At 43.6% G+C, this 23,767-nt stretch overlaps 1 protein-coding gene across 1 annotated transcript in view; it reads left to right on the forward strand.

Annotated features, from left to right (window-relative positions):
• LOC110505504 (ryanodine receptor 3) overlaps positions 1-23,767 on the forward strand; it is a 160,970-nt gene that overhangs the window by 119,313 nt on the left and 17,890 nt on the right. The window contains exons 46-86 of the mRNA XM_090220746.1: positions 3,057-3,165; positions 3,339-3,459; positions 4,118-4,287; positions 5,099-5,319; positions 5,462-5,552; positions 6,046-6,186; positions 6,951-7,114; positions 7,380-7,458; positions 7,733-7,822; positions 7,969-8,115; positions 8,229-8,291; positions 8,405-8,480; positions 8,597-8,720; positions 8,852-8,967; positions 9,084-9,151; positions 9,258-9,379; positions 9,551-9,600; positions 9,694-9,754; positions 10,673-10,911; positions 11,034-11,115; positions 11,208-11,338; positions 11,446-11,766; positions 12,007-12,247; positions 12,977-13,064; positions 13,188-13,280; positions 15,365-15,535; positions 15,649-15,708; positions 15,811-15,945; positions 16,183-16,295; positions 17,797-17,893; positions 19,587-19,696; positions 19,973-20,024; positions 20,118-20,174; positions 20,286-20,385; positions 20,469-20,548; positions 20,643-20,719; positions 20,834-20,907; positions 22,227-22,244; positions 23,091-23,171; positions 23,354-23,442; positions 23,538-23,666. Coding sequence (XP_090076872.1) covers positions 3,057-3,165; positions 3,339-3,459; positions 4,118-4,287; positions 5,099-5,319; positions 5,462-5,552; positions 6,046-6,186; positions 6,951-7,114; positions 7,380-7,458; positions 7,733-7,822; positions 7,969-8,115; positions 8,229-8,291; positions 8,405-8,480; positions 8,597-8,720; positions 8,852-8,967; positions 9,084-9,151; positions 9,258-9,379; positions 9,551-9,600; positions 9,694-9,754; positions 10,673-10,911; positions 11,034-11,115; positions 11,208-11,338; positions 11,446-11,766; positions 12,007-12,247; positions 12,977-13,064; positions 13,188-13,280; positions 15,365-15,535; positions 15,649-15,708; positions 15,811-15,945; positions 16,183-16,295; positions 17,797-17,893; positions 19,587-19,696; positions 19,973-20,024; positions 20,118-20,174; positions 20,286-20,385; positions 20,469-20,548; positions 20,643-20,719; positions 20,834-20,907; positions 22,227-22,244; positions 23,091-23,171; positions 23,354-23,442; positions 23,538-23,666 — 4,651 coding nt within the window. The remainder of the gene's footprint in view (positions 1-3,056; positions 3,166-3,338; positions 3,460-4,117; positions 4,288-5,098; positions 5,320-5,461; positions 5,553-6,045; positions 6,187-6,950; positions 7,115-7,379; positions 7,459-7,732; positions 7,823-7,968; positions 8,116-8,228; positions 8,292-8,404; positions 8,481-8,596; positions 8,721-8,851; positions 8,968-9,083; positions 9,152-9,257; positions 9,380-9,550; positions 9,601-9,693; positions 9,755-10,672; positions 10,912-11,033; positions 11,116-11,207; positions 11,339-11,445; positions 11,767-12,006; positions 12,248-12,976; positions 13,065-13,187; positions 13,281-15,364; positions 15,536-15,648; positions 15,709-15,810; positions 15,946-16,182; positions 16,296-17,796; positions 17,894-19,586; positions 19,697-19,972; positions 20,025-20,117; positions 20,175-20,285; positions 20,386-20,468; positions 20,549-20,642; positions 20,720-20,833; positions 20,908-22,226; positions 22,245-23,090; positions 23,172-23,353; positions 23,443-23,537; positions 23,667-23,767) is intronic.

The raw sequence follows: 23,767 nt of genomic DNA on the forward strand, positions 1-23,767 counted from the left end.
AAGAGCTAACAGCATACCCAGCTGGCACATAACATTCTATTTCAAGTCATGTTCTCAGAACGTTCAGCGAACATTAACAAACATTCTTCTATGGGCATTTCAGTACTTCAGCATAACTTTTTCTGCAGGCTTCCTCATGGTTCTATTTAAACTCATGTTCTCAGAACATTAAGAAAGTGTTCCATAAAAACCACAAGAAAACATTAGTAATGTTCAAAGAACGTTCTAAGAATGTTATTTTTTAAACATATACAGTACCAGTCAAAAGTTTGGACACACCTATTCATTCAAGGGTTTTTCTTTATTTTTACTATTTTCTACATTGTAGAATAATAGTGAAAACATCAAAACTATGAAATAACACATATGGAATCATGTAACAACCAAAAATGTGTTAAACAAATCTACATCTATTTTATATTTGAGATTATTCAAAGTAGCCACCCTTTGCCTTGATGACATTCTTGGCATTCTCTCAACCAGCTTCACCTGGAATGCATTTCCAACAGTCTTGAAGGAGTTCCCACATAGGCTGAGCACTTGTTGGCTGCTTTTCCTTGAATCTTGTCGTGGAAATATTGAATCAAATATTTTTCAGATACCGGAACTTGTAAATTCAATGAGACTTTATTACAAAAGTAACAGAAGCCGAGCAATTCCATGGAAGAGCTTTTATACCTTTCCACTCTTGCATAACATACACAGTAACTCCTTTCTATGTAAATGATTAACACCCCTTGGCCCTGCGCCACCATTATCTTTCTGTCTCAATTCTGGCTTGTTTACCCCCACATCTGACTTATCTAGCTCAAGTTTAGATTATATTGGTGGCGACACCACAGTTCTAATACAAAAAAATAATACATCTATTGCATATATATGTTCCTAATATGTGTTTTTCTAATAGTATTTGATTAATACAAACATATCTTCCCAGTATGTAACATGTCTCCCCAATACATATACATGGCTTGTGGTTCTAGTGTTGATTAACTAAAGTACATAGTCACTGACCTTCACAAGTTCAGGCCTATGTTGCCAATGAATGATTAACCCATGTACGTATCCAGTAGCCTACGTTATCCTTACACATGTCTAATGATTAACCCCATATTGATATATGTTCAGGTATGTTCCCCACTTCTGAGAAAACAATATAGATACTGGAAAATCACCATGATGTCATGGATTTCTCCTACTCTGCGGTCCAACTCATCCCAAACCATCTCAATTGGGTTGAGGTTGGATGATTGTGGAGGACAGGTCATCTGATGCAGCACTCCATCACTCTCCTTCTTGGTCAAATAGCCCTTACTCTGCCTGGAAGTGTGTCATAGTCCTGTTGAAAAACAAAATAATAGTCTCACTAAGTGCAAACCAGATGGAATGGAGTATCGCTGCAGAATGCTGTAGTAACCTTGCTGGTTAAGTGTGCCTTAAATTCTCAATAAATAACTGATAGTGTAACCAGCAAAGCACCCCCACACCATCACATTTCCTCCTCCATGCTTCACGGTGGGAAATACACATGCTGAGATCATCCATTCACCAACTCTGCGTCTCACAAAGACACAGCGGTTGGAACCAAAAATATCAAATTTGGACTCATCAGACCAAAGGACAGATTTACACCGGTCTAATCTCCATTGCTCGTGTTTCTTGGCCCAAGCAAGTCTCTTATTATTATTGGTGTCCTTTAGTAGTGGTTTCTTTGCAGCAATTTGACCATGAAGGCCTGATTCACTCAGTCTCCTCTGAACGGTTGATGTTGAGATGTGTCTGTTACTTGAACTCTGTAAAGCATTTATTTGGGCTGGTAACTCTTATCCTCTGCAGCAGAGGTAATTCTGGGTCTTCCTTTCCTGTTGGCGGTCCTCATGAGAGCCAGTTTCATCATAGCGCTCGATGTTTCTTGTGACTGCACTTGAAGAAACTTTCAAAGTTCTTGATATTTTCCACATTGACTGACCTTCATGTCTTAAAGTAATGGTGAACTGTCTCTTTGCTTATTTGAGCTGTTCTTGCCATAATATGGACTTGGTCTTATACCAAATAGGACTATCTTCTGTATACCACCCCTACCTTGTCACAACACAACTGATTGGCTCAAACGCATTAAGTAGGATTCGACAAATTAACTTTTAAGAAGGCACACCTGTTAATTTAAATGTATTCCAGATGACTACCTCATGAACATGGTTGAGAGAACACTTTTTTGGTTACTACATGATTCCATATGTGTTGTTTCATAGTGTTGATGTCTTCACTATTATTTTACGATGTAGAAAATAGTACAAATAAAGAAAAACCCTTGAATGAGTAGGTGTGTCCAAACTTTTGACTGGTACTGTACATTCTGTTATCTATCCACTATCTTGTTCAGGTGTGTTTGCCGCATCCATTAATTGTTCACATCTGGTCTTAAAGAGTGCTTGTTTCCTTTGAAATGGGTTCTGTTTAAATAGACTAAAATGAACAGCTTTGCATGGTTAAAAAATGTATGTCATGCTATCTCACATGTTTGAATCACATGTTTGAATCTAACTGACACCATGCCACAATAAGAAATACATGTGTTAGCATGATTAATTTGTCCTATCTGTGCTTGGAATTGAAAACAGTTAACCTAAGCCAGAAGTCTCAATGAAACATGTTCTCAGACCGTAATTTAATTACCTTCAAATAGCCTATAATTATCCTTCTCAGAAAATAATAAAACCTACCAGGAAAACGTTCAGGGAACCATAGTAAAGCGTTCTCAGAACCTCCCTGCAACCGAAAAATGTATGTTCCCAGAACAGGCTAAATTTTCACTTCCGTTCTAAGAACGTTTAAAAAAAGTTTAATTTTACCAGTCAGGAAACGTATGGCTTTGTTCCCAGAACCATTGGGAAACCAAAAACATACGTTCCTAAAACTCCAAGGAACCAAATGTGCTAGCTGGGTAGAGTTAATAGTACATAGCGAAGTAAACCCTGTAAGATCCTCATCAGTTAGTTAAGATAACAAGACCCATCAGACCTTCTCACTCCCCCTCCTGTGTTTGTTGTGGGCAGGTCTGCTGAGGATGATGAGGAGGAAGAGGTGGTTCACATGGGAAATGCCATCATGTCCTTCTACTCTGCCCTCATCGACCTATTGGGACGCTGTGCCCCAGAGATGCACGTGAGTTTAGCTGATGGTCCCATCACAGATCATATGAACCCTCACCTACTCTGAGTTCATTTGCATTCGAAACATCTCAGCATCTGTTCACTCTGACTCACCTGGATAAGTAAAGGTTGAATGAATGTATGTTCTCCACCAATAGGACTAATGCCTCTCTCATCCTCCCTCAGTTGATTAACAAGGGGAAAGGGGAGGCCCTGCGTATCCGTGCCATCCTGCGCTCCCTAGTGCCCACTGAAGACCTGGTGGGCATCATCAGCGTAACCCTCAAGATGCCTGTCATTCACAAAGGTAGAGGACTGCCCAATAAAATTGGTTGAGTTATTGATAATAAAGTAGGAAACCCAATGGTGGTGCTGAAGTGCTGTTGATCCCAGCTCACAGTGCATGTCTGTCTACCTCCCACAGCTTTGAGTGAGCCTGCTCTGCTCTCCTCATCTCCCTCTCATTTCTGTTCTGTTACTGTGTATTCTTCTCTATTGATTGCTCTACACATGCAAGGCAACGCTCGGATCTTAAGACGCTGCTAGCTAGCACCGCCACACAATGAGAGTTGTTGTCTGGCCAACAACCTACTGGCCACACACTGGTTGAACCAACGTTGATTCTATGGTATTTCAATGAAATGACGTAGAACCAATGTGGAATAGATGTTGAATTTACATCTATGCCCAGTGGGAACTGAATCACTCAGCGGTGTCTCCCTCCCCAGAAACCCTGCAGTGCTGCTAATGAATACATATGGCTTTCTTCAACAGAAGAGACTTGATGTAATGTATGGGTAGCTCTCCAGCTGTGTGAATACTGCAAGAAAGACATGTAGAACACAAGTCATGTTTACACAGAGACCCAACACCTCCATATTCTTATTTTGTTTTCCTCCTTTGTGTATCTCACCATTTCTTTATATCCTATTTTCACTTTCTCCACCTCTCTATCTCCACCACAGACGGCACTGTGACAGAGCCTGATATGGCGGCCAGTTTCTGCCCGGACCACAAGGCCCCCATGGTGCTATTCCTGGACCGGGTCTATGGTATCGAGGACCAAAGCTTCCTACTTCACCTGCTGGAAGTGGGCTTCTTGCCAGACCTGCGAGCTTCTGCTTCTCTGGACACGGTAGGTGGTGGACTCACCCTCAGCTGAGAGGTGGGAGACCATATTTGGCAAAGGCATCAAGTTGTTTGTTTTGCCATCTAGTTCTTTGTTTACCAGACAAGTGGGTTGAGGTATTCAAGGATGTGGGAGTTGAGTGGAGTGGATGCTGTGTATTTAAGGGCTTGTGTGTGAGAGGGAGTTGGTGTATTTAAAACTGATTGTCTAAAAAGTCTGGTGTGTGTGTGGGCTGACTGGAGTATTCGTAGAGGTTGACCCTGGTGATTGCCTGGGCAGGCAGGCGGTGAGACAAGGGCTGGAATATCCCTGGCTCTGCTTGTTTTTGATATTTTTCTGAGACAACCTTCCACCCCAGCCCCAGCACAGTGTTAATGTGATAAAGTCCAAGAATAGCCCCTGAGCCACCAGCCGCCTAACTCCTATACAGACATGCAGCACATTGATCCACACTAGGAAGCGCTAATGATCAACTACCCACGTAATCCAGCAGTTAGCAAATAAAAGTCTGCTTGATTCCCATGCAGCAAGATGCTAAGCATCTTCCAGGCCTGGTATTAGAGAGTAGTACTCTGTAGATATGACTAGCCCTAGGAGGACACAGACTTTGCTCTGCTGTTTTAATTCCTCATCAGCAATTCCCTAAGGACAAATGTGCAGATTTAGCCTCACACGTGGCTTCTGTTTGCAGTAGTTGAAAGTCTTATCTGTGAGCATACCTAATGATAGTGATTGTGGAACAGTTGAAGTTGTGCTTAGGTGGTGAGATGACTGCTAGATGACAGGTCTATTGTGCCCTCTGAACCCTCCACTGTAGGAGGTACTCAGCACCACAGAGACAGCTCTGGCCATGAACAGGTACATTGGCTCTGCCATGCTTCCTCTGCTCACCCGCTGTGCCCCCCACTTCGCTGGCACAGAGCACTACGCCACGCTAATCGACTCCACGCTACACACCATCTACAGGCTGTCCAAGGGCCGCTCTCTCACCAAGGCCCAGAGAGATGCTATCGAGGAGTGTCTGCTGGCTGTCTGCAGGTAAGGTGTTCCACTATGTACTTTAGGAAGCAATAAGCTCACTGTGTGGCCATATAAATGCTTAAGCTAAACAGAAGCAGTATTATTCTGGATGATGTCTCTCTGATCTCCTGTTCCCTCCCTGGTCCTCCTCTGTCTGCAGGTACCTCCGCCCCTCCATGCTGCAGCAGCTCCTGCGCCGCCTGGTCTTTGACGTGCCCTTGCTGACAGAGTACTGCAAGATGCCTCTCAGGGTATGTGTCCTCTCCATCCCTCTACCTCTCTCTTCGTCTGCCCCCCCCCCCCCCCCCCCCCCCCATTAAGCAGATGTTGGCAGTTGTGCTGTTTTTAATACAACAGCCGAGCATCGGAGAGCAGAGACTAGCCTGGAAGAATTGAACCGTGTTGACTTCACTGCTCCTCTCTGTCAGAGTTTTCCCTCCAGAGAGACTGTAGTAACAATAGCAGCCTGCCTGTGGAAGAGTGAACACAGTTGATTCTGCTTCCACTCACATGGGGCACTTGTCTGTTTTTATGCTGAGCTAGTAAGAACTAATTTTGCATGACGTATCATCAGCTTGAGATCCTACGTGGGATGTTTGGCTCAGTGCCAGGGTGTTGTGTTTCGGGATGCCAGTTACTAAGGTGTCTGTTTGCCAGTCCTTCAGTGTAGATAACAGCAGAGTGTACATACATCCTCCCACTAAGTCTAATGGACTGACCTTTGACCCTGTGTGTCCGCCACAGCTCTTGACCAACCACTACGAGCAGAGCTGGAAGTACTACTGTCTGCCATCAGGCTGGGGCAGCTACGGCATGGCCTCAGACGAGGAACTGCTCCTCACAAAGAAGATCTTCTGGGGTGTCTTGGATTCGCTCTCACAGAGGGTAAAGCAAGGTCACCTCTAACACAGCACCCAGGAGAACGTCAGGTCTCCAACAGGGCTCCTAGTTAAGCCTTCAAAAGCTGATAATGAGCCAATCAAGCTAGGGCTGTACTGAGCTTTGATCATCAAGCCAATAGGTCATAACCTTCAGTAGTCTCGTACCACGTTTCTGACAGGGAGCATTGGTATACAATTGAATTTTCTTTGTAAGAATGTCTCATTGCCTTTCCTGTTGCATTTACATTTTTCAAATCAAAGTAGATGTTGAATATGAACATTCATTTCATGATGGTCCTCTTTTTGATGTAGTTGTCTGGACATGTGTGCACATCTTGGAGTGCACACATGAAAATGAAGCTGGTGAGAGAGAGCCCAGGCTGAGAACATCATCAATCTCTGTATCTGCTCTCTGTATTTATACATGTTTTATTTGATCTTTATTTAACTAGGCAAGTCAGTTAAGAACAAATTCGGCCTACCCCGGCCAAACCCGGATGACGCTGGGCCAATTGCGTGCCGCTCTATGGGACTCCAATCACAGCCAGATATAATACAATCTGGATTCAAACCAGGGACTGTAGTGACACCTATTGCACGGAGATGCATTGCCTTAGACCACTGCGCCACTAACTGGGACAACTCTGCATTAAGCATCTTTTGTATCCTCTAGCCATTCCTGCAGTCTCTAGTCACTAGATTAGCCTTATTGAGATCTCAATGGAGCTTTCTTTGATAGTTAACTAATCACACACTGTCTCCCAGCAGAAGTACGATGCAGATCTCTTTAAGATGGCCATGCCCTGTCTGAGTGCCATATCTGGGGCCTTACCACCTGACTACATAGACTCCACCATCAGCACCACCCTGGAGAAGCCTGCGTCTGTGGACGCTCAGGGCAACTTCGACCCCAAACCCATCAGCACAGCCAAGTGAGTGGCCATCAGAGACTAGTGTACAGGGTGACTGTCTGAGCAAATTAAGGACAATTTAATTAAAGTGATACTACTCTGACTTGTAATTGAATAGCTTTTTATAGGAGCCACTTTAAAATTATGCACACAATTTATTTGATGTAATGTGCAGTGATTTTATATACTTTGACTCTGCATTTGCATATGCTTTATTCCAGTATGTATTATTTTGGATGCTCCAGATTTATACCTGCAGTGAGTAATTTTTACTCTGTTTTTACAGCATATCTCTTCCAGAGAAACTGGAAAATGTTGCCAACAAATATGCTGAGCATTCCCATGACAAATGGTCAGCAGAGAAGGTAGGCCAAAGATGAGCTCCTCTGCCAGGATAACGTGTATTTGATGCCGCAAAATGACACCAGGAATCAATTCTTTATTGCAGGGCATAAAGATTAAGAATAAAATGCTTTGGCACTGTATTTTATAAAGGCTTTTCAGTACGCTCTTGGAAGAAATACTATGAGGCTTGTTTCAGGGTTGCTCACTCTATTTGTTTTTATTTGGGTTGAAGAACTAGCTGATAAAATGTAACATCAGCTCTGTAGAAGGGTCATACTTGTCTCTGCACTTCAGGTGATGTTGGGATGGAAGTACGGAGACTGTATAGATGAGAAGGCCAAGACTCACCCTCAGCTCAGGACCTACAAAGGCCTTACAGAGAAGGTGTAGTTCATTGCAGCATTACACAGCATAGGGTTTGAATTTGAACTACAGCATGCACTAATGTGAGCACTAGTGACCTAACTGATTGTTAACTCTTGGTGTGTGTATCCGTGTCTGTGTGCTGTGTTAACTCCTGTGGTCCTCAGGAGAAGGAGATCCACAGGTTGCCGGTGAGGGAGACTCTGAAGAGCATGCTGGCTATGGGCTGGAACATTGACAGGACCAAGGATGGAGAGACCATGTCCCTACGGGAGAGTGAGAAGATGCGGAAGATCTCCCAGTCCTCCTCTCAGGTACTCAGTCTGATGGCCCGCTCCTCCTAGTGCTGTATATACCAGGCCTGCTGAGTCAGATGTTCAATGTTTCTTTCGACTTCTAACTCGTTTTTCATGTTGTATTTTGGCAGGGTAACGGTTTCAACCCAACACCATTAGACACCAGCAATGTGGTTCTGTCTAGAGAGTTACAGGTGAGTGAACCTCACAGTTGTTAATTTGTAGCTGTTAATAACTATTTTGTTTATGACAGGGCTGTGGATATGTTATTTAATTAACAGATGTTCTCTTTGCTCTTTGGATCAAGGGCATGATGGAGGTTGTGGCTGAGAATTATCACAACATCTGGGCTAAGAAAAAAAAGAATGACCTTGGAATTAGAGGTGATTCTATAATACTATTCAATCACTGTGAGATGGAGAAGCCAGAGGAATGTAGTCAGAGTAAATGTGAGATTTATTGGTTCTCTTTGTTTCAGTGTTGTTGTTTGTGGTTCCAGGTGGGGCAACTCACCCTCTGCTAGTGCCCTATGACACCTTGACTGCCAAAGAGAAGGCCCGGGACAAAGAGAAGGCCCAGGACCTGTTCTGCTTCCTACAGATCAACGGCTATGCTATCACCAGGTTAGTGAGTGCGTGTGTGGGTGCATGTGTGGGTGTGAAAACTAAAGACACCTTCAGTCAAGACCAAAGACTTTGATGTGCGTTGGTGTGACAGAATTACACTTCATCATTCCCTTCCTTCTGTGTTGTAGAGGTCTGAAGGACATGGAGCAGGACTCTTCCTCCATGGAGAAGAGGTTTGCCTACAAGTTCCTCAAGAAGCTCCTCAAGTATGTGAACTCAGCCCAGGAGTTCATTGCCCACCTTGGTAAGAGCCTGCTTAACGTTCATATCCATGTCTTTGAATGCTCCTCTACCTTTTCTCTGTTATGGACCATGCTGCCTCAGTCTTCTCTTTATTGACCTTTGACCTTGCCATTTCAGAGGCCATGGCTACCAGTGGTAAGACAGACAAGTCACCTCATGAGCAAGAAATCAAGTTTTTCGCCAAAGTGAGAATATTGTGAATCTGTGAAACAAATGAACATTTAAATGCAGTAGATGAGATTGCACAAAGATTGTCACACATCTCCTAAATTGTTTTTTTTTTGCCTTTAGGTGCTCCTCCCTCTGATAGACCAGTACTTCAAGAACCACTGTCTCTACTTCCTGTCTTCTCCCAGTAAGAACCTGAGCAGCAGCGGCTATGCATCTAATAAGGAGAAGGAGATGGTCACCAGGTCGGTACACTACCATCTCACCACCCTGCAGCGAGTTACACTTTCTCACTACCTGTGTATGCTACCTACCTACTCTTCTCTTTACTCCCTTCATCTTGTCATCTTTTCCTCCTCTTACACTTTACTTTAACCTCCCTGCTTTCGTTCTTTCTCTCGTTCTCTTTTTTCCAGCCTGTTCTGTAAACTGGCAGCTCTTGTCAGACACAGGATTTCCCTCTTCGGTAAGGAGCTGATTCTGCACTTTTTAAAATTGCTTTCATGAATGACTTAGTGTGTGATATATGTGCAAATCGCTGTACTGTGCTCTCCTGTAGGGAGTGACTCCACCACCATGGTGAGCTGTCTCCACATCCTGGCCCACACACTGGACACCAGGTGGGTGGAGCTCAGTCCTATAGTCCTACGTCACAATAAACGTTCACAGAGTTTGAAATTAGTTCAAAGGTTTGAAAGAGGTCTGTTACGTAGCAATTTTACAGCACATGTCATTGGAAAAGAGGCCACCTCATGTCTAAACTATACAACATTACATTACTTACATTACACCATGTTTATTCTCACCAGTTTGTGTTATTCATGCCATCTTGGAATCATTGACATTAAGAGAAAAAACTCCCATTGGTATTTATACAAGTACACTTAGCATGCATAGACAGCATGTACTGTAGCTAGCTCTGGGCTCCTAGTGTTCTTCAGAACCAATGTGTGGTTTCAGGAACAATGTGTGGAACAGTTCTAAAAACTGAGGTTAAAATAGCAATGCATTAAACATGATGTTGATACTGAGGATGTTGTTATGGTACTGTGCCTGCCCATAGGCTTTGTCTTTCACCTCCCTCCCTTTGGGAGATTCAACACAGAATCAAAAAAACATTACGACGAGTCACAATATACTTGACAAAATATTGACTAATCTAATCTGCTTAATGTATCAAACTGTTTGGTTTTTTTTGGGGGGGGGGTGTAATATTTCTGCACATACCTACACTGACAACCTTCCCTTGAATCTAGATATTTACATAATTTACTGTATAAATCATGCACTGTAAATATTCAAGGTCAGATGGGAGCTCAAATCACAGTCCCTTGGGAGCTCTCTGTAGTATAGCTGGCTCTTCTCTACGAAAATGAAGCTGTCCTTTGGGAACGCTTCAATCATACGGAAATGATTGTTCTCAAAAATGATAACTTTAATATCCCACATGGGGACATTGTGTGGTTATTGTGTGCAAAAATGGCAACAATGACAGACTACACACTCCTCCATCATTATTAACCCCTTCCCTCCGACAGGACGGTGATGAAGTCTGGCTCAGAGCTGGTGAAGGCGGGGTTAAGGACATTCTTCGAGAATGCAGCGGAGGACCTGGAGAAGACCTTTGAGAACCTGAAGTTGGGGAAGTTCACCCACTCCCGCTCACAGATGAAGGGCGTGTCCCAGAACATTAACTACACCACGGTGGCACTACTGCCCATCCTCACTGCCCTGTTTGAACACATCACCCAGCACCACTTTGGAGTGGACCTGCTCTGTGAGTGACCACAGCAAGACCTATAGCTGTAGGAGATGGGAGGAGTGGAGCACTGCGTTTTAAATCATGTTGCTGACGCTGTGCATATCAATGTAAGCACGCTTTCTGCTTTGTGTTTTCAGTGGACGATGTCCAAGTGTCATGCTATCGTATCCTGACCAGCCTGTATGCACTCGGGACTGGAAAAAACATCTATGTGGAAAGGTAGTATTATTTACATAATGATATGAGAATGCTATCACATCACAGATAGTATAAAGCTGTGATCTGTGTCTGTCTCTTCTTCTCCCCTGCAGGCAGCTGCCGGCTCTGGGGGAGTGTCTGGCCACCCTGGCAGGCGCCATGCCTGTGGCCTTCCTGGAGCCACTGCTCAACAAACACAACCCCTGCTCTGTGTTCAACACCAAGACTGCCCGCGAACGCGCCAGTGAGTTCCACACTATTATGATGCTGTATACCCTAACACTGCATTAAATGGTTGTTTGCTTATCATTTGTGTTGTGTTGTGGTTATGTTTGTGTTGTGTTTGTGTAGTCCTAGGCATGCCAGACGCGGTGGAGGAGATGTGTCCGGAGATGCCTCGTCTAGACGTCCTGATGAAGGACATCAACGACATGTCTGAGTCTGGGGCGCGCTACACAGAGATGCCCCACGTCATCGAGGTGGTGCTGCCCATGCTGTGTAACTACCTGTCCTACTGGTGGGAGAAGGGCCCAGAGAACCAGGCGTCTCCCCACAGTGTGTTTTCCACCACCGTCACCTCAGAACACCTCAGCCTCATCCTGGGAAACATCCTGAAGATCCTCAACAGCAACCTGGGCATCGACGAGGCCTCCTGGATGAAGAGGATCGCAGGTTAGTTGGGTTGCATTACTGTGTGGGAGTGTACAGCAGTCGGTCACAGTGGGTTGGAGCTTTAGGAAACATACTGCTTTTGAGGGAAAACCTATTTGCATATTTGTATACAGTACTGATCAGATGATCCATAGCCTGACAAAATATTGTCTTTTGCATTCCTAGCTTGAGTCCTTTTGTATTGTTTTATTTTTAAAACAACTGACAATGTGTTTCTCACTATGACTTCTGTGGGCGCAGTGTATGCCCAGCCCATCATCAGTAAGGCCAGGGCTGTTCTGTTGAAGAGTCACTTCCTGCCTACGCTGGAGAAGCTGAAGAAGAAGACCGTGAAGGTGGTGACGGAGGAGGAGCTACTGAAGGCTGACAGTAAGGGAGACACCCAGGAGGCTGAGCTCCTCATCCTGGATGAGTTCGCTGTGCTCTGCAGAGACCTCTACGCCTTCTACCCGATGCTCATCCATTACGTTGACAATAACAGGTGAGCCTGCTAATTGAGTTGTTTACAGTGGAGTGACATGAGATGATGTGGTTGTGTTTCATCAGTACCCTAGGACCTATTGTAATTCAAGACTACACTGGTTTGGGGGCAAGGCTGTGGAGCAGAGGATATTATATGGATGTTTGTTCATCTCTTATAATGTATTATATACATATTCAGTACCAGTCAAAAGTTTGGACACACCTACTCATTCAAGAGTTTCTTTATTTTTACTATTTTCTACATTGTAGAATAATAGTGAAGACATCAAAACTATGAAATGACACATATGGAATCATGTAGTAACCAAAAAAGTGTTTTAAAAAATCGAAATAGATTTGAGATTCTTCAAAGTAGCCACCCTTTGCCTTGATGACAGCTTTGCACACACTTAAGTAGTGGAAAAACATCACCTGGTCCAACGAATCCCGGTTTCTGTTGCGTCATGCATGCTGATGGCAGTCAAGATTTGGCATAGGCAAGGTCCATGGACCCATCCTGCCAGGTGTCAACGATACAGGCTGGTGGCTGTGGTGTACCGCCGTCCAATCTGCAGAAACGGTGTGATGCCATCGCCTCAGCATGGACCAACATCCCTGTGGAATCCATGCCCGAAACATTCAGGCTGTTCTGGAGGCAATGGGGGGGGGGGTCGCACCGGACCGGGTACTGGCTGATGAGTGTATTTTATATATAATAATAATCTCTTCTCTCTCCTTTCTCCTGCAGGTCCAGGTGGCTGAAAGAACCAGACGCTGACTCCAATGAACTCTTCAGAATGGTGGCTGAGATCTTCATCCTCTGGTGCAAATCACATGTACGATTTCTCCTTCTCAACAATGGACAAACTAGCGATTAAATAGATAGGACATTTTAGATTGAGAAATGAGCAAAGCAGAAGGTGTCTTCATCATGTACATTGGTATTGCTCTTTCCTCAGAACTTCAAAAGGGAAGAGCAGAACTTTGTGGTTCAGAATGAAATCAACAACCTGTCTTTCCTGACTGGTGATAGCAAGACGAAGATGTCAAAGGTAGGGCTTATTCAAATGTGGCTGCCTTCTGAGACAGACAAAATAGCAGGGGCGCAACTTTGCTTTTAGAAGTTTATCCAGTCGGAAAAAAACACTCCCTCAGCCTACCTGACCGCTTGGAGGCATCTGCAAGATCCTAAAGCACACTATTGCCTCGTTTTGTATCACATTCCAATGATTAAACTGGAGGGGACACAAATGCACCCCTGCAAAACATTACAGCATATTCCCACTGCTGGAGTGCTCTACGACTATAACTTGGAGCACTCTGCAACCCCTGTGGTCATGTATGTTCACATCCTAACCCAGCTAACCTCAGTCCAACCTCCTGCTGCTATCTGTCAGCACATTCCAGCTGAGCCTTGTTACTGGGCTCCATTCTGCAGATTCAGCTCTTTCTCTCTCCCTGCTTCAGCAACCCCCGTGGCCAAACAACACAACTAATATTCCCTCACAAACAGAAGCCATGTCACCTCCTCAGGTACAGGGAATAGATTTGTTGATAGTTTTATTTTTTAAATCCTGTCTGCTTGTACACTTAATTCACTGGAAGCGCCACGCTCTACCAACTGAGCCACACGGGACCACAATAGTCTGCACTGCCTTGCTGTTAACACATTACACATTATTGCCCCTCCTTCATCAGCCCTGCTTGTCATCATAACGAGCGTTTCTCATTCCCTTATGGGCCGAACATGTCCCAGCTCTGTTATTGAAAGTCAACACGCCCATGACAAATAACATGATCACGTCACTGGTGTTTCTGGGTGATGGATATCCTGCGCTGGTGTGTGTGGCACCTACCTCCCACTGGCTGTCTCTATTACACGGAACCCAAACCAGCTGTGCACGTGCGCCATCGTGCATACATTTATTTTGTCCCCCCACACCAAACGCGATCACAACAAGCAGGTTAAAATATCAAAACAAACTCTGAACCAATTACATTCTTTTGGGGACAGGTCAAAAAGCATTAAACCTTTATGGCAATTTTGCTAGCTATATTGCATTTACTAGCTAATTTGTCCTATTTTGCTAGCTTGCTGTTGCTAGCTAATTGGTCCTGGTGTAGTTATACATTGAGTTGTTATTTTACCTGAAATGCACAAGGTGTTCTACTCCGACAATTAATCCACACAAACAGTCAATTGAATATTTTCTAGTCATCTTTCCTCCTTCTAGGCTTTTTATTCTCTTGAATATATATTGCGATTGGCAACATTCATAAATGAGGTGCATTACCGCCACCGATCTCATTCGTCTTTCAGTCACCCACGTGGGTATAACCAATGAGGAGATGGCACGTGGGTACCTGCTTCTATAAACCAATGAGGAGATGGGAGAGGCAGGACTTGCAGCGCGATCTGCGTCAGAACTGACTTCTATTTTAGCCCATGTCAACGCAGACGCTCGTTGGCGCGTGCGAGCAGTGTGGGTGCAATAATTGAACAATCTAGATTTCTAAATGTATTTTGCAACGCGAGCTAACGCGACACGAGCATTGTAGTCAGCCTGTGTCACTCAGCTCCTGTACTGGGCGGAGGTGTGTGTTTGTGTGTGTGTGTGTGTGTGTGTGCATACAGTTAATGGTGTTTCTTTCTCTCTTGCTGAGTTGAATATGAGTGTCTTCTGTGTGCCAGCTTCTTCCATTTGTGTTTCTCAGTGCAGTCCTTTTTTATAACACCTCACCATATGGGTACAGGCAAACTGTGGGCGAATGCTGCTTTCAGGTTATAGCTACATTTTAAATGCTTCATGGGCAAATATTTTCAGCCGCCAGCGATGGAACAATGCCTTAGTTCCCTTTGCTACCTATAGGTTTAATTCAGCCTTCGGTGTGCAGCTGCTGTGCTCCCACTGTGAAATAAGCACAGTTAGAACAAGTTAGCAATTTAGAATGTGACTGCATTGGCTATTATAAAAAGGCTGTGGCCCATCTGATATATTACCAAATGGCTCCCTATACAGTGCACAACTTGCAGACAAAAGTAGTGAACTATATGGAAAATAGAGTGCCAATAGAGTGCCATTTTTCAGTGAGTGCCAGGTGAAATTATTAATGTGTCATTCCGTCCTGGTAACAGTCAGGGGGTCAGGACCAGGAGAGGAAGCATAAGAGGAAGCGAGGAGAGTTCTACTCCATCCAGACCTCCCTGATCGTTGCTGCCCTGAAGAAGATGCTGCCCATGGGACTCAACATGTGCACCCCCGGGGACCAGGAGCTCATCTCCCTGGCCAAGACACGTTACCTCCTGGTGAGAGGGCCATCCTAGCCCACATGGACTCATGCTGATTGAGGATCAGGTATCACTGGCCACACACTACCTGATGACGGTGTATCTAATTGTTTTCATGTTTTGCTCAACAGAAGGACACAGATGATGAAGTGAAGGAACATGTACGGCAAAATTTGCACCTTCAAGAAAAGGTGAGCTGTCTATTATGGCATTATTGTAATCCATAAAACTAGCAACTCTATCAAAAATCTGTGATGTTTTCTAACTCCTACACTGTACTAACCCACCCCCAGTCAGACGACCCTGCAGTGAGGTGGCAGCTGAACCTGTATAAAGATGTGATGGTGAAGAACGAGGGGCCTCCAGACCCTGAGAGGACAGTGTTCAGAGTCCAAAGCATATCGGCTGCAGTCTTCCATCTGGAGCAGGTCAGTGGCTGGCTGCACCATGCATCCCCCTTACTGCCTACATCCACTTCTCTATCCGGGCCCCTTATATCCATGTTACAGATCCTTGAGCTGTGATCTATATCCTGGATGCTTTATGTCCTGCTTCTCTGATCTTTACTCAACTTGATAATTGTCACATTTGTGATCCTAACCATACACCCTGTTTCGTATGTTATATTACAACTTACATATTTTGTCTTCATTTGTTAATTGTAGGTGGAACAGCCGTTGAGGTCTAAGAAGTGTGTGTGGCAGAAGCTGCTGTCCAAGCAGAGAAAGCGTGCGGTGGTGGCCTGTTTCCGCATGGCTCCTCTCTACAATCTTCCCAGGTATCACAACCATCTACATGTTGTGTAGTCAGTCCTTTACAAACATAAATATTACTATATAATCGTCAAATATTACAATAGAATACCCCAGCTGCTGATGTCTGTATTGGGAGGCAGCAGGCTGTGTTAAGTTTAGCCTTCTCTCTCATTTCCAACCCTGCACTATGTCTTTCTCTATGCCTCATGAGTCTCACCCCTCTTTCCTGGGCTCTGACCCTGTATTAATATGAAGCGTCCCTCCCCTAATCTGTACGAACAAATGTCTCGCCTCAGGACGTTATCAAGGAATAGAAAAGGACACAAGCAATTTCATGCCCTGCTGCACTGTAACTCAATCACAGAGACTCGACCTGGGGGCGGCCATCTTTAATGTGTGCTCTCATGTCTCTCCTCGTCACCAAATGATTAGTTATTGTTGTTGTTTGGAGAATGTGACATTGCATCATATTGTTGAGTAATTAGTAAGCACTGGCCTTTTGAGTCAGGTTAGAGCTAGAAATGTTAAGGACATTTGATGCAATGTCAGTCTACTTTTCCTTTCTACCTCTAATAATATCACATAACTCGCTCTGTACCCTTTGTGACAGTGGCTTACCAACCTTTTACAATATATCTACTACTCTGTCTTTGCTACTTTACCCTCTCTCTAATCTCTCCTGAATGACTATACTGTACCTCCCCTCAGGCACAAAAGTAATAATTACTTCCTGAATGCCTACCGACGCTATTGGCTCGAAAAAATGCATGAGAATACAGACTATGACAGTCTGCTCTCCATGCTAACGGTAATGTAATGTTCAGACAATGTTTGTGACCTCCTGTTCCTCCCCCCTCCTCCCAGCCATAGTTTGTACAATAACTATAACTCTCATACTGTGATCCCACTGGCTTTCTGACTGGTCTGCCTATTATAAAGCTACACTCATCACTAAAATATTCACTCTGACCAAATGCTTTTTCTTCTAACTTATAGGTTTCTGTACCAATGTCGCTGTAATTTATATACCATATATTTTATTTAGCTTTAATCATTACAGTGTACTGTAGATGTTGCTAGAATAAATATATCCTGTGATAATTTTTACTGGGGTATACATGAAAATGTTATGAAATGGGGGGGGGGGGTACAGTTCAAACTTCCAAGGTGTTTCTCAATGGTGACCAGTTGGATTTGCCAGTGCCCTATAACAGGGTTTCCCAAACTCGGTCCTGGGGCCCCCCCTGGGTGCACTATGTTTTTTGCCATAGCATTACACAGCTGATTAAAATAATCAAAACTTGATGATGAGTTGGTTATTTGAATCAGCTGTGTGCTCCTTGGGTAAAAACCATAATGTGCACCCAGGGGAGGGGGGAAGCAGGACAGAGTTTGGGAAGCCCTGTCCTATACTAACCAGTATTAACCGTTCTTAACGTTATACCCCCCTCCTCTCCTCTTCCTCCTGGTCCACCCTGCTAACCCTCCTAATCTCCCTCTACCCCCCCCCCCCCCCCCCCCCAGGCATCGCTCTATTAACCTCTTCCTCCTGGGCTATCAGAGAATATGGATAGAAACAGAGACGTACTCTTTTGAAGAGAAGCTAGTGCAGGACCTGGCAGTAAGTACTGTACCTGTCCACCCCAGTGCCCAGCCCTCTCTTTGTGCTCTCTCTGTGGGGCTAGTCTCTTTTCTCCGTCCTCACCTGGCCGTGCTACAACATGAACGCTTCGCCAGTACAATGCCCGCCAAGTGCCGCAGGGGTTCTGCCAATCATCCATGTTCTGCCCCTGGCTCTGTGTGGCTCTGTCCCTTGCAAACTGAAACGCCTACGCGGGCACGCATGACATCACCCTGGATGTCAGTGGCGGCTGTACTGTACTGTAACTGTACCGTTTCTAGAGCTGTTTCCCTTGCTACAGGGGTAAGAGAGCATCGAACCACGATGTTACGGCTTACTGGTGAAATTTATGGAAGGTGTGGTGTCCTTCATAAATTTTCTGTTGCAGCATGGACAAAGTATAGTGTCATAGTCATGTCATTTGAGGAATTTGTTGTAATCAAATAATTAAGATACACTGTCCCTGTAAGGGTTGATTTCTTTACAACTTTGATTCTAGATATCTCTAAAATTCTTCAAAACCCCATGCCGTCCTGTGTAAGAACCTGCTACATTTATCAAAACAGCAATGAAGAAAAATGGTTATAAACACTCTATAACACTTTATAAGCCTTTTTACAAATATGGTAGATTTAAAATGTAGGGAAAGTGGCTACATCCTAAAAGAGATGACCATGTAGAATAGTATTCCCTCTACCACTATTTTTGCCCCATCTTTTCCTGGTGGCCTCTGTTCATTGGGAGAGTATCTGTGGTTCTCAGGGATAAAGTGGTAGACGAGTATAAAGTATTATAGAGTATGGATCAGGCTCATGGAGAGTCATGCTTAACTGTCATCTTCCTCCCTTTATCTCTACTGAACACACACCTTCACACCGCTAACCTTGATACTGCTGTACCATCTAAATGTACTGTGTGTATGTCCCTGTGTGTGGGCCTGCATGGTCTGCTGATGAGTGGCGTGTCATACCCGGAATGCTTTCAGTCTGTGATTCAATGGGCCATCACACTAGTAATGAAGCAACATGGTGGGACAGGGTTTGACTGCACATTCTGCATCTTTAATTTCAATGTGCTTCTGTTGATCAAGTACACCTTGTTGTTTCTAAGGTGAGTGATGTACAGAGGAGACTGTTTTATATAATGGCAATGGTAACTGCATATGGATAGTAACTTATCCATATTTCTGCTTGATACCTTTCCACGGGGCACAGACGTGAGTTCAACGTCTAGTTTTGATTCACATTTTGTTGAGTTGTCAACGTGCAATCAACAAAAAATTCACAATGTAATTTAGGTTAAAGGTTAAAGGTTGGGTGAAAAAAAAGACCATAGAAAAAATACCTTACTTTTTGCAAATCCAATCAGTTTTCCATGTTGATTCAACGTCATCACATATATTTTTGGTGTTGAAATGACGTGGAAACAATGTTGATTAAACCAGTTTTTGCCCAGTAGATTGGCCTTGATAATCATTATTCCTGAAGCGTGTTGCAGTGTAATTTGAACAACTCATTTTATTTTTTGCAATTTCACTAATTCAAAGTAAAGTTATTGTGATCTTTAAAATGTGTATCAATTCAGTGTAGGCACATTTTGTCAGTCTCAGAGGGTAAAGGGCACTTCTGTAATGACAGGTGATTGGGTCTCAGGGTAGGGTGGTACTCTGATGTGTGGCTGGGTGTTTGTGCAGAAGACCCAACTGAAGGTGGAGGAGGAGGAAGAGGAGGAGGCAGAGATGCAGCCAGACCCTCTTCATCAGCTCATCCTGCATTTCAGTCACAATGCGCTCACTGAGCGGAGGTAAACACACACACACACACACCTAGGCACCTGGCATCGTGCTGCTTGCTCCATCTGTGCTATGTAATATTGCCGGTGTATCCCTTGGCTAATAAACTGTCGCATTGAACTAAAACACTGCAGCATTTCTCCCCACACAGTGAGAGGCCCTCGAGCACAAGTAATTGTGTTACATTTATTCTTAGTCATGCACCTGAGAGATGTGTTTATTGTGGAGTATATTTGTTTAGTTATGTAAGGTTCATTCACACATGTTTATCCTGTTTTTCCATTCAGTTCTTTGGAAGAGGATCCTTTGTATATTGCATATGCAGACATGATGGCAAAGGTACAAAGCCTATATGAATCTGCTTTTGGATACATGTCTTTAGTATCATGTAGAGGTCAACAGAGATCTAACTACCAAAGCTTTTGTCTTTAGAGCTGTGCAGAAGATGAAGAAGAAGAAGATGAAGAAGGAAAAGAGAAAACGTTTGAGGTGTTTTGGACCTCCCATCGAGATATTAGATTTGACTAGTTTCAATGGTTTTGTAAGGAGCTGTGTTTGTTTACATGGTGTGTGTTTACATAGTGTTTGTTGACCTGTTAGGAAAAAGAGATGGAGAAACAGAAGACTCTGTACCAGCAGGCCAGACTGCATGACAGAGGAGCTGCTGAGATGGTGTTACAGATGATTAGTGCCAGCAAAGGTAAACACACACACACACACACACACACACACACACACACGCACACACGCACACACAGTATGATCCCTGATTATCCTCTTTAGGTACGCTTGGGCCCATGGTGACCTTTACCTTGAAGCTGGGCATCTCTATACTCAACGGAGGCAACATACTGGTTCAGCAGGTATATCAGAATATTTATGGTCCATATCAATCTTTTCAGTATGTACAGTGGCACAGTACAGCTCAATTTGTTTTGTGTATTTCCTTTTTTGTAGAAAATGCTTGACTATCTGAAGGAAAAAGGAGATGCTGGCTTTTTCAAGAGTTTGTCAGGACTCATGCAGTCTTGCAGGTAAAATGATATCACAACACAAAAATCTTTGACTGTTTGACATTCAAACAGAGCAAAACTATACATGTTAAAAGATATAAACCACGTTGGCTCTCTTTCCTTCAAATTCATTAGTGTCCTGGATTTGAATGCATTTGAAAGGCAAAACAAAGCGGAAGGTCTTGGGATGGTGACTGAGGAAGGATCAAGTAAGTGAGGGGAAACACTAGACTACCTCAGACAGACATATGCACAGTAATCTCTCTTTCCTGTCAGAAAGGAATGGCATTTGAATTCTGATATATTAAATACATGCATATCTTAGAATTGTTTTGAGTTAATGAAAAGTAATTGTAGATGTGTTTTGATTATAAGATAACAATTTATTTTCTTACCTTTGAGAGTCAAGTCCACTTGGTGCTATTGGCGAATGCTGAACCATGATACTCCGTACAGATTTGTTATGTCTAAAACCTTAAACAAGTATAAAATATAAATAATAAGTAGATAAAAAAATATAGAATTCTAAAGACTCAATGTTGATTTCATCTGACCCCTCCCACTTCCTCTCACCCAGCCACAGGGTCATAAATTGCCTGTCTTCTGATTACCAACCAGTTAATGCTCACAGACAAAGCCTGTCTAAAATGTCATTATTCAACTAATATGATTTTTGGTGGGTTGCTTTTACTGCTTGTGCTACACCAAGTGGTCACTGTGTTCCTATTAACATCTTGTTGGAAATTCTGAATCGGCCCATAGAGAAACTGAATTCATTAATGGAGACTTACTGAACCTTGTGATGGAGGTCATGTCAAGATTACATCTGGAGGCTATTCCTTCATATTCATAAGCAAGCAATAACAGCAGTCCATAAGGATACACCACCTGTCATTACGATTGGTCAGCCGATGTCCAACCCACCAGCTAATGATTGGCCCATGCCATTGTTGTGTTAGAAGAAGGCCTTTGATAGGGCTACTACAGATACATGGTGCAGCATTAGCGCGCCACGTTCGCTCTTATGTTTGTGATGAAAAAGCTCATCTCATTGTCACATATGTCATTGTGTCTGTGTTCATGAGCCTGTGCTACTGTATGTTCCTCAGTCATGTGACATCTGAGCACTGTCTGTCAACAAGATAGAAAACAGATCTATACACAATAGATCACCCACCATCGAAGCGGTTGGATCTAATGGAGTGCATACAGTAAATGGCTATGTTCTCCTAGATACTCCAGCTCATTCCCACCTCATGTAACCAGGCATAAGTGATGGTGACTGCAGTCCTGTAGTGTTTCTCACCCCCTGTCCCACACCAGTCCTGCCAAACTGTGCAGCAGAACCTGTAGACCTACCTACCTGAGACTCTTAACCGCATGTCTACTGTATGTCCAACGCCTAAAGTGATGTCGATTATAGATCTCTTCTTCCTTACTACTTATTGAAACTCAATGTCTTCTCCTTTGCTTATGTCTGCTTTTTTTGTTTGTTTCTTCTTATCATATTTTAACTCATCGGTCGCAGTCAACGTGAGTGAGCGGGGTAAATACATGGTTTAGATTCTACTCATTTCGCAATGCTGCCATCCTGATTGCTCTCCGTCCGGCTCCCACCCCTTCCCCCTCCCCTCTGTCTGGAATGTAATAATAAAATACTGATCTGAAGGAACAAATGCATGCTCCAATAAGACATATGGTCAGATTGTTCAATCCATAGCATCAGACCCAGACTGACTCTTAACTCTCTCTCCTTCTATACAAAGTTAGTGCTTGTGGTCTCCTTCTATACAAAGTTAGTGCTTGTGGTCTCCTTCTATACAAAGTTAGTGCTTGTGGTCTCCTCCTATACAAAGTTAGTGCTTGTGGTCTCCTCCTATACAAAGTTAGTGCTTGTGGTCTCCTCCTATACAAAGTTAGTGCTTGTGGTCTCCTCCTATACAAAGTTAGTGCTTGTGGTCTCCTATACAAAGTTAGTGCTTGTGGTCTATCTGGAAACTTGTCTGTCTCTTTTTTGTTGATACTACTAACCAATATTACTTGATAAAGTAAATTAGGAATAAGAATAACATTCCCAAAGCTTTGCTTGTATCTGAAGTACAGAACAACAAAGCTCTGCCATGCAGTTGTATACTGAACATCCTTCCCTGCATACAGTATGTACTGTATATCAAGTCAAAGTGATATGAATATCTCATAGAGGGAGCATATACTTTCATGACAAACGTCTCCTAGTCTAGGAGCTTGAGGACTAGACAGCAGCTTTGTATTGAAGTGAAAGTTATGCTAGCCATTTTGTAAGCTTGTGTTAGATCAGGTTGAGGGGGTTGCCTGATTTCTAGCCCCCTCCTAACCAAAGGGGACAGTCGTCAATCTCATCTCCTGTGTCCAGGTTCCAAAGTACTGCAAAACGATGAGTTCACTAAGGATCTCTTTAGGTTTCTGCAACTGCTCTGTGAGGGACACAACAACGGTACGTCCAAACGTTCTAGAACACCTTACCTCAATACCGGTTAAGGTACTCTAGCCTACCTGTGACTTGTGTATTTAGTTCTGATCCGTATTATTTGTGTTTACTGCCCACAATGTACTATGTATATCATTACCTCATCCGCTAACCATTCATTGGTATTTGACCACTTTCTCTTTCTTCAGACTTTCAAAACTTCCTGCGGACTCAAACAGGGAACACGACCACAGTAAATATCATCATCAGCACTGTGGACTACCTGCTCCGTCTGCAGGTAAAATACTATCCCCCACCTTCACTCCGTATATGCTTTGTGTGTAATGTCTGTTTACAGTATCATGTGTTCCATGTTGATTTGTCCAATATTAGGAATCGATCAGTGATTTCTACTGGTACTACTCTGGGAAAGACATCATGGATGAGGCTGGCCAGCGGAACTTCTCCAAAGCCCTGGCTGTGGCCAAGCAGATCTTCAACTCTCTCACTGAGTACATACAGGTAACACAAGGTTCTTGGGTTGGAAGAAACTAGCCTTCACAGACAGGAATGTGTTGTATGGTTAATCATGGTGATCCAATCGTCTTGACTTTAGTGATCTT

This window comes from Oncorhynchus mykiss, chromosome 25, assembly GCF_057628025.1.
Source record: "Oncorhynchus mykiss isolate SJ-2025 chromosome 25, ASM5762802v1, whole genome shotgun sequence".
NCBI classification, from domain to species: domain Eukaryota; kingdom Metazoa; phylum Chordata; class Actinopteri; order Salmoniformes; family Salmonidae; genus Oncorhynchus; species Oncorhynchus mykiss.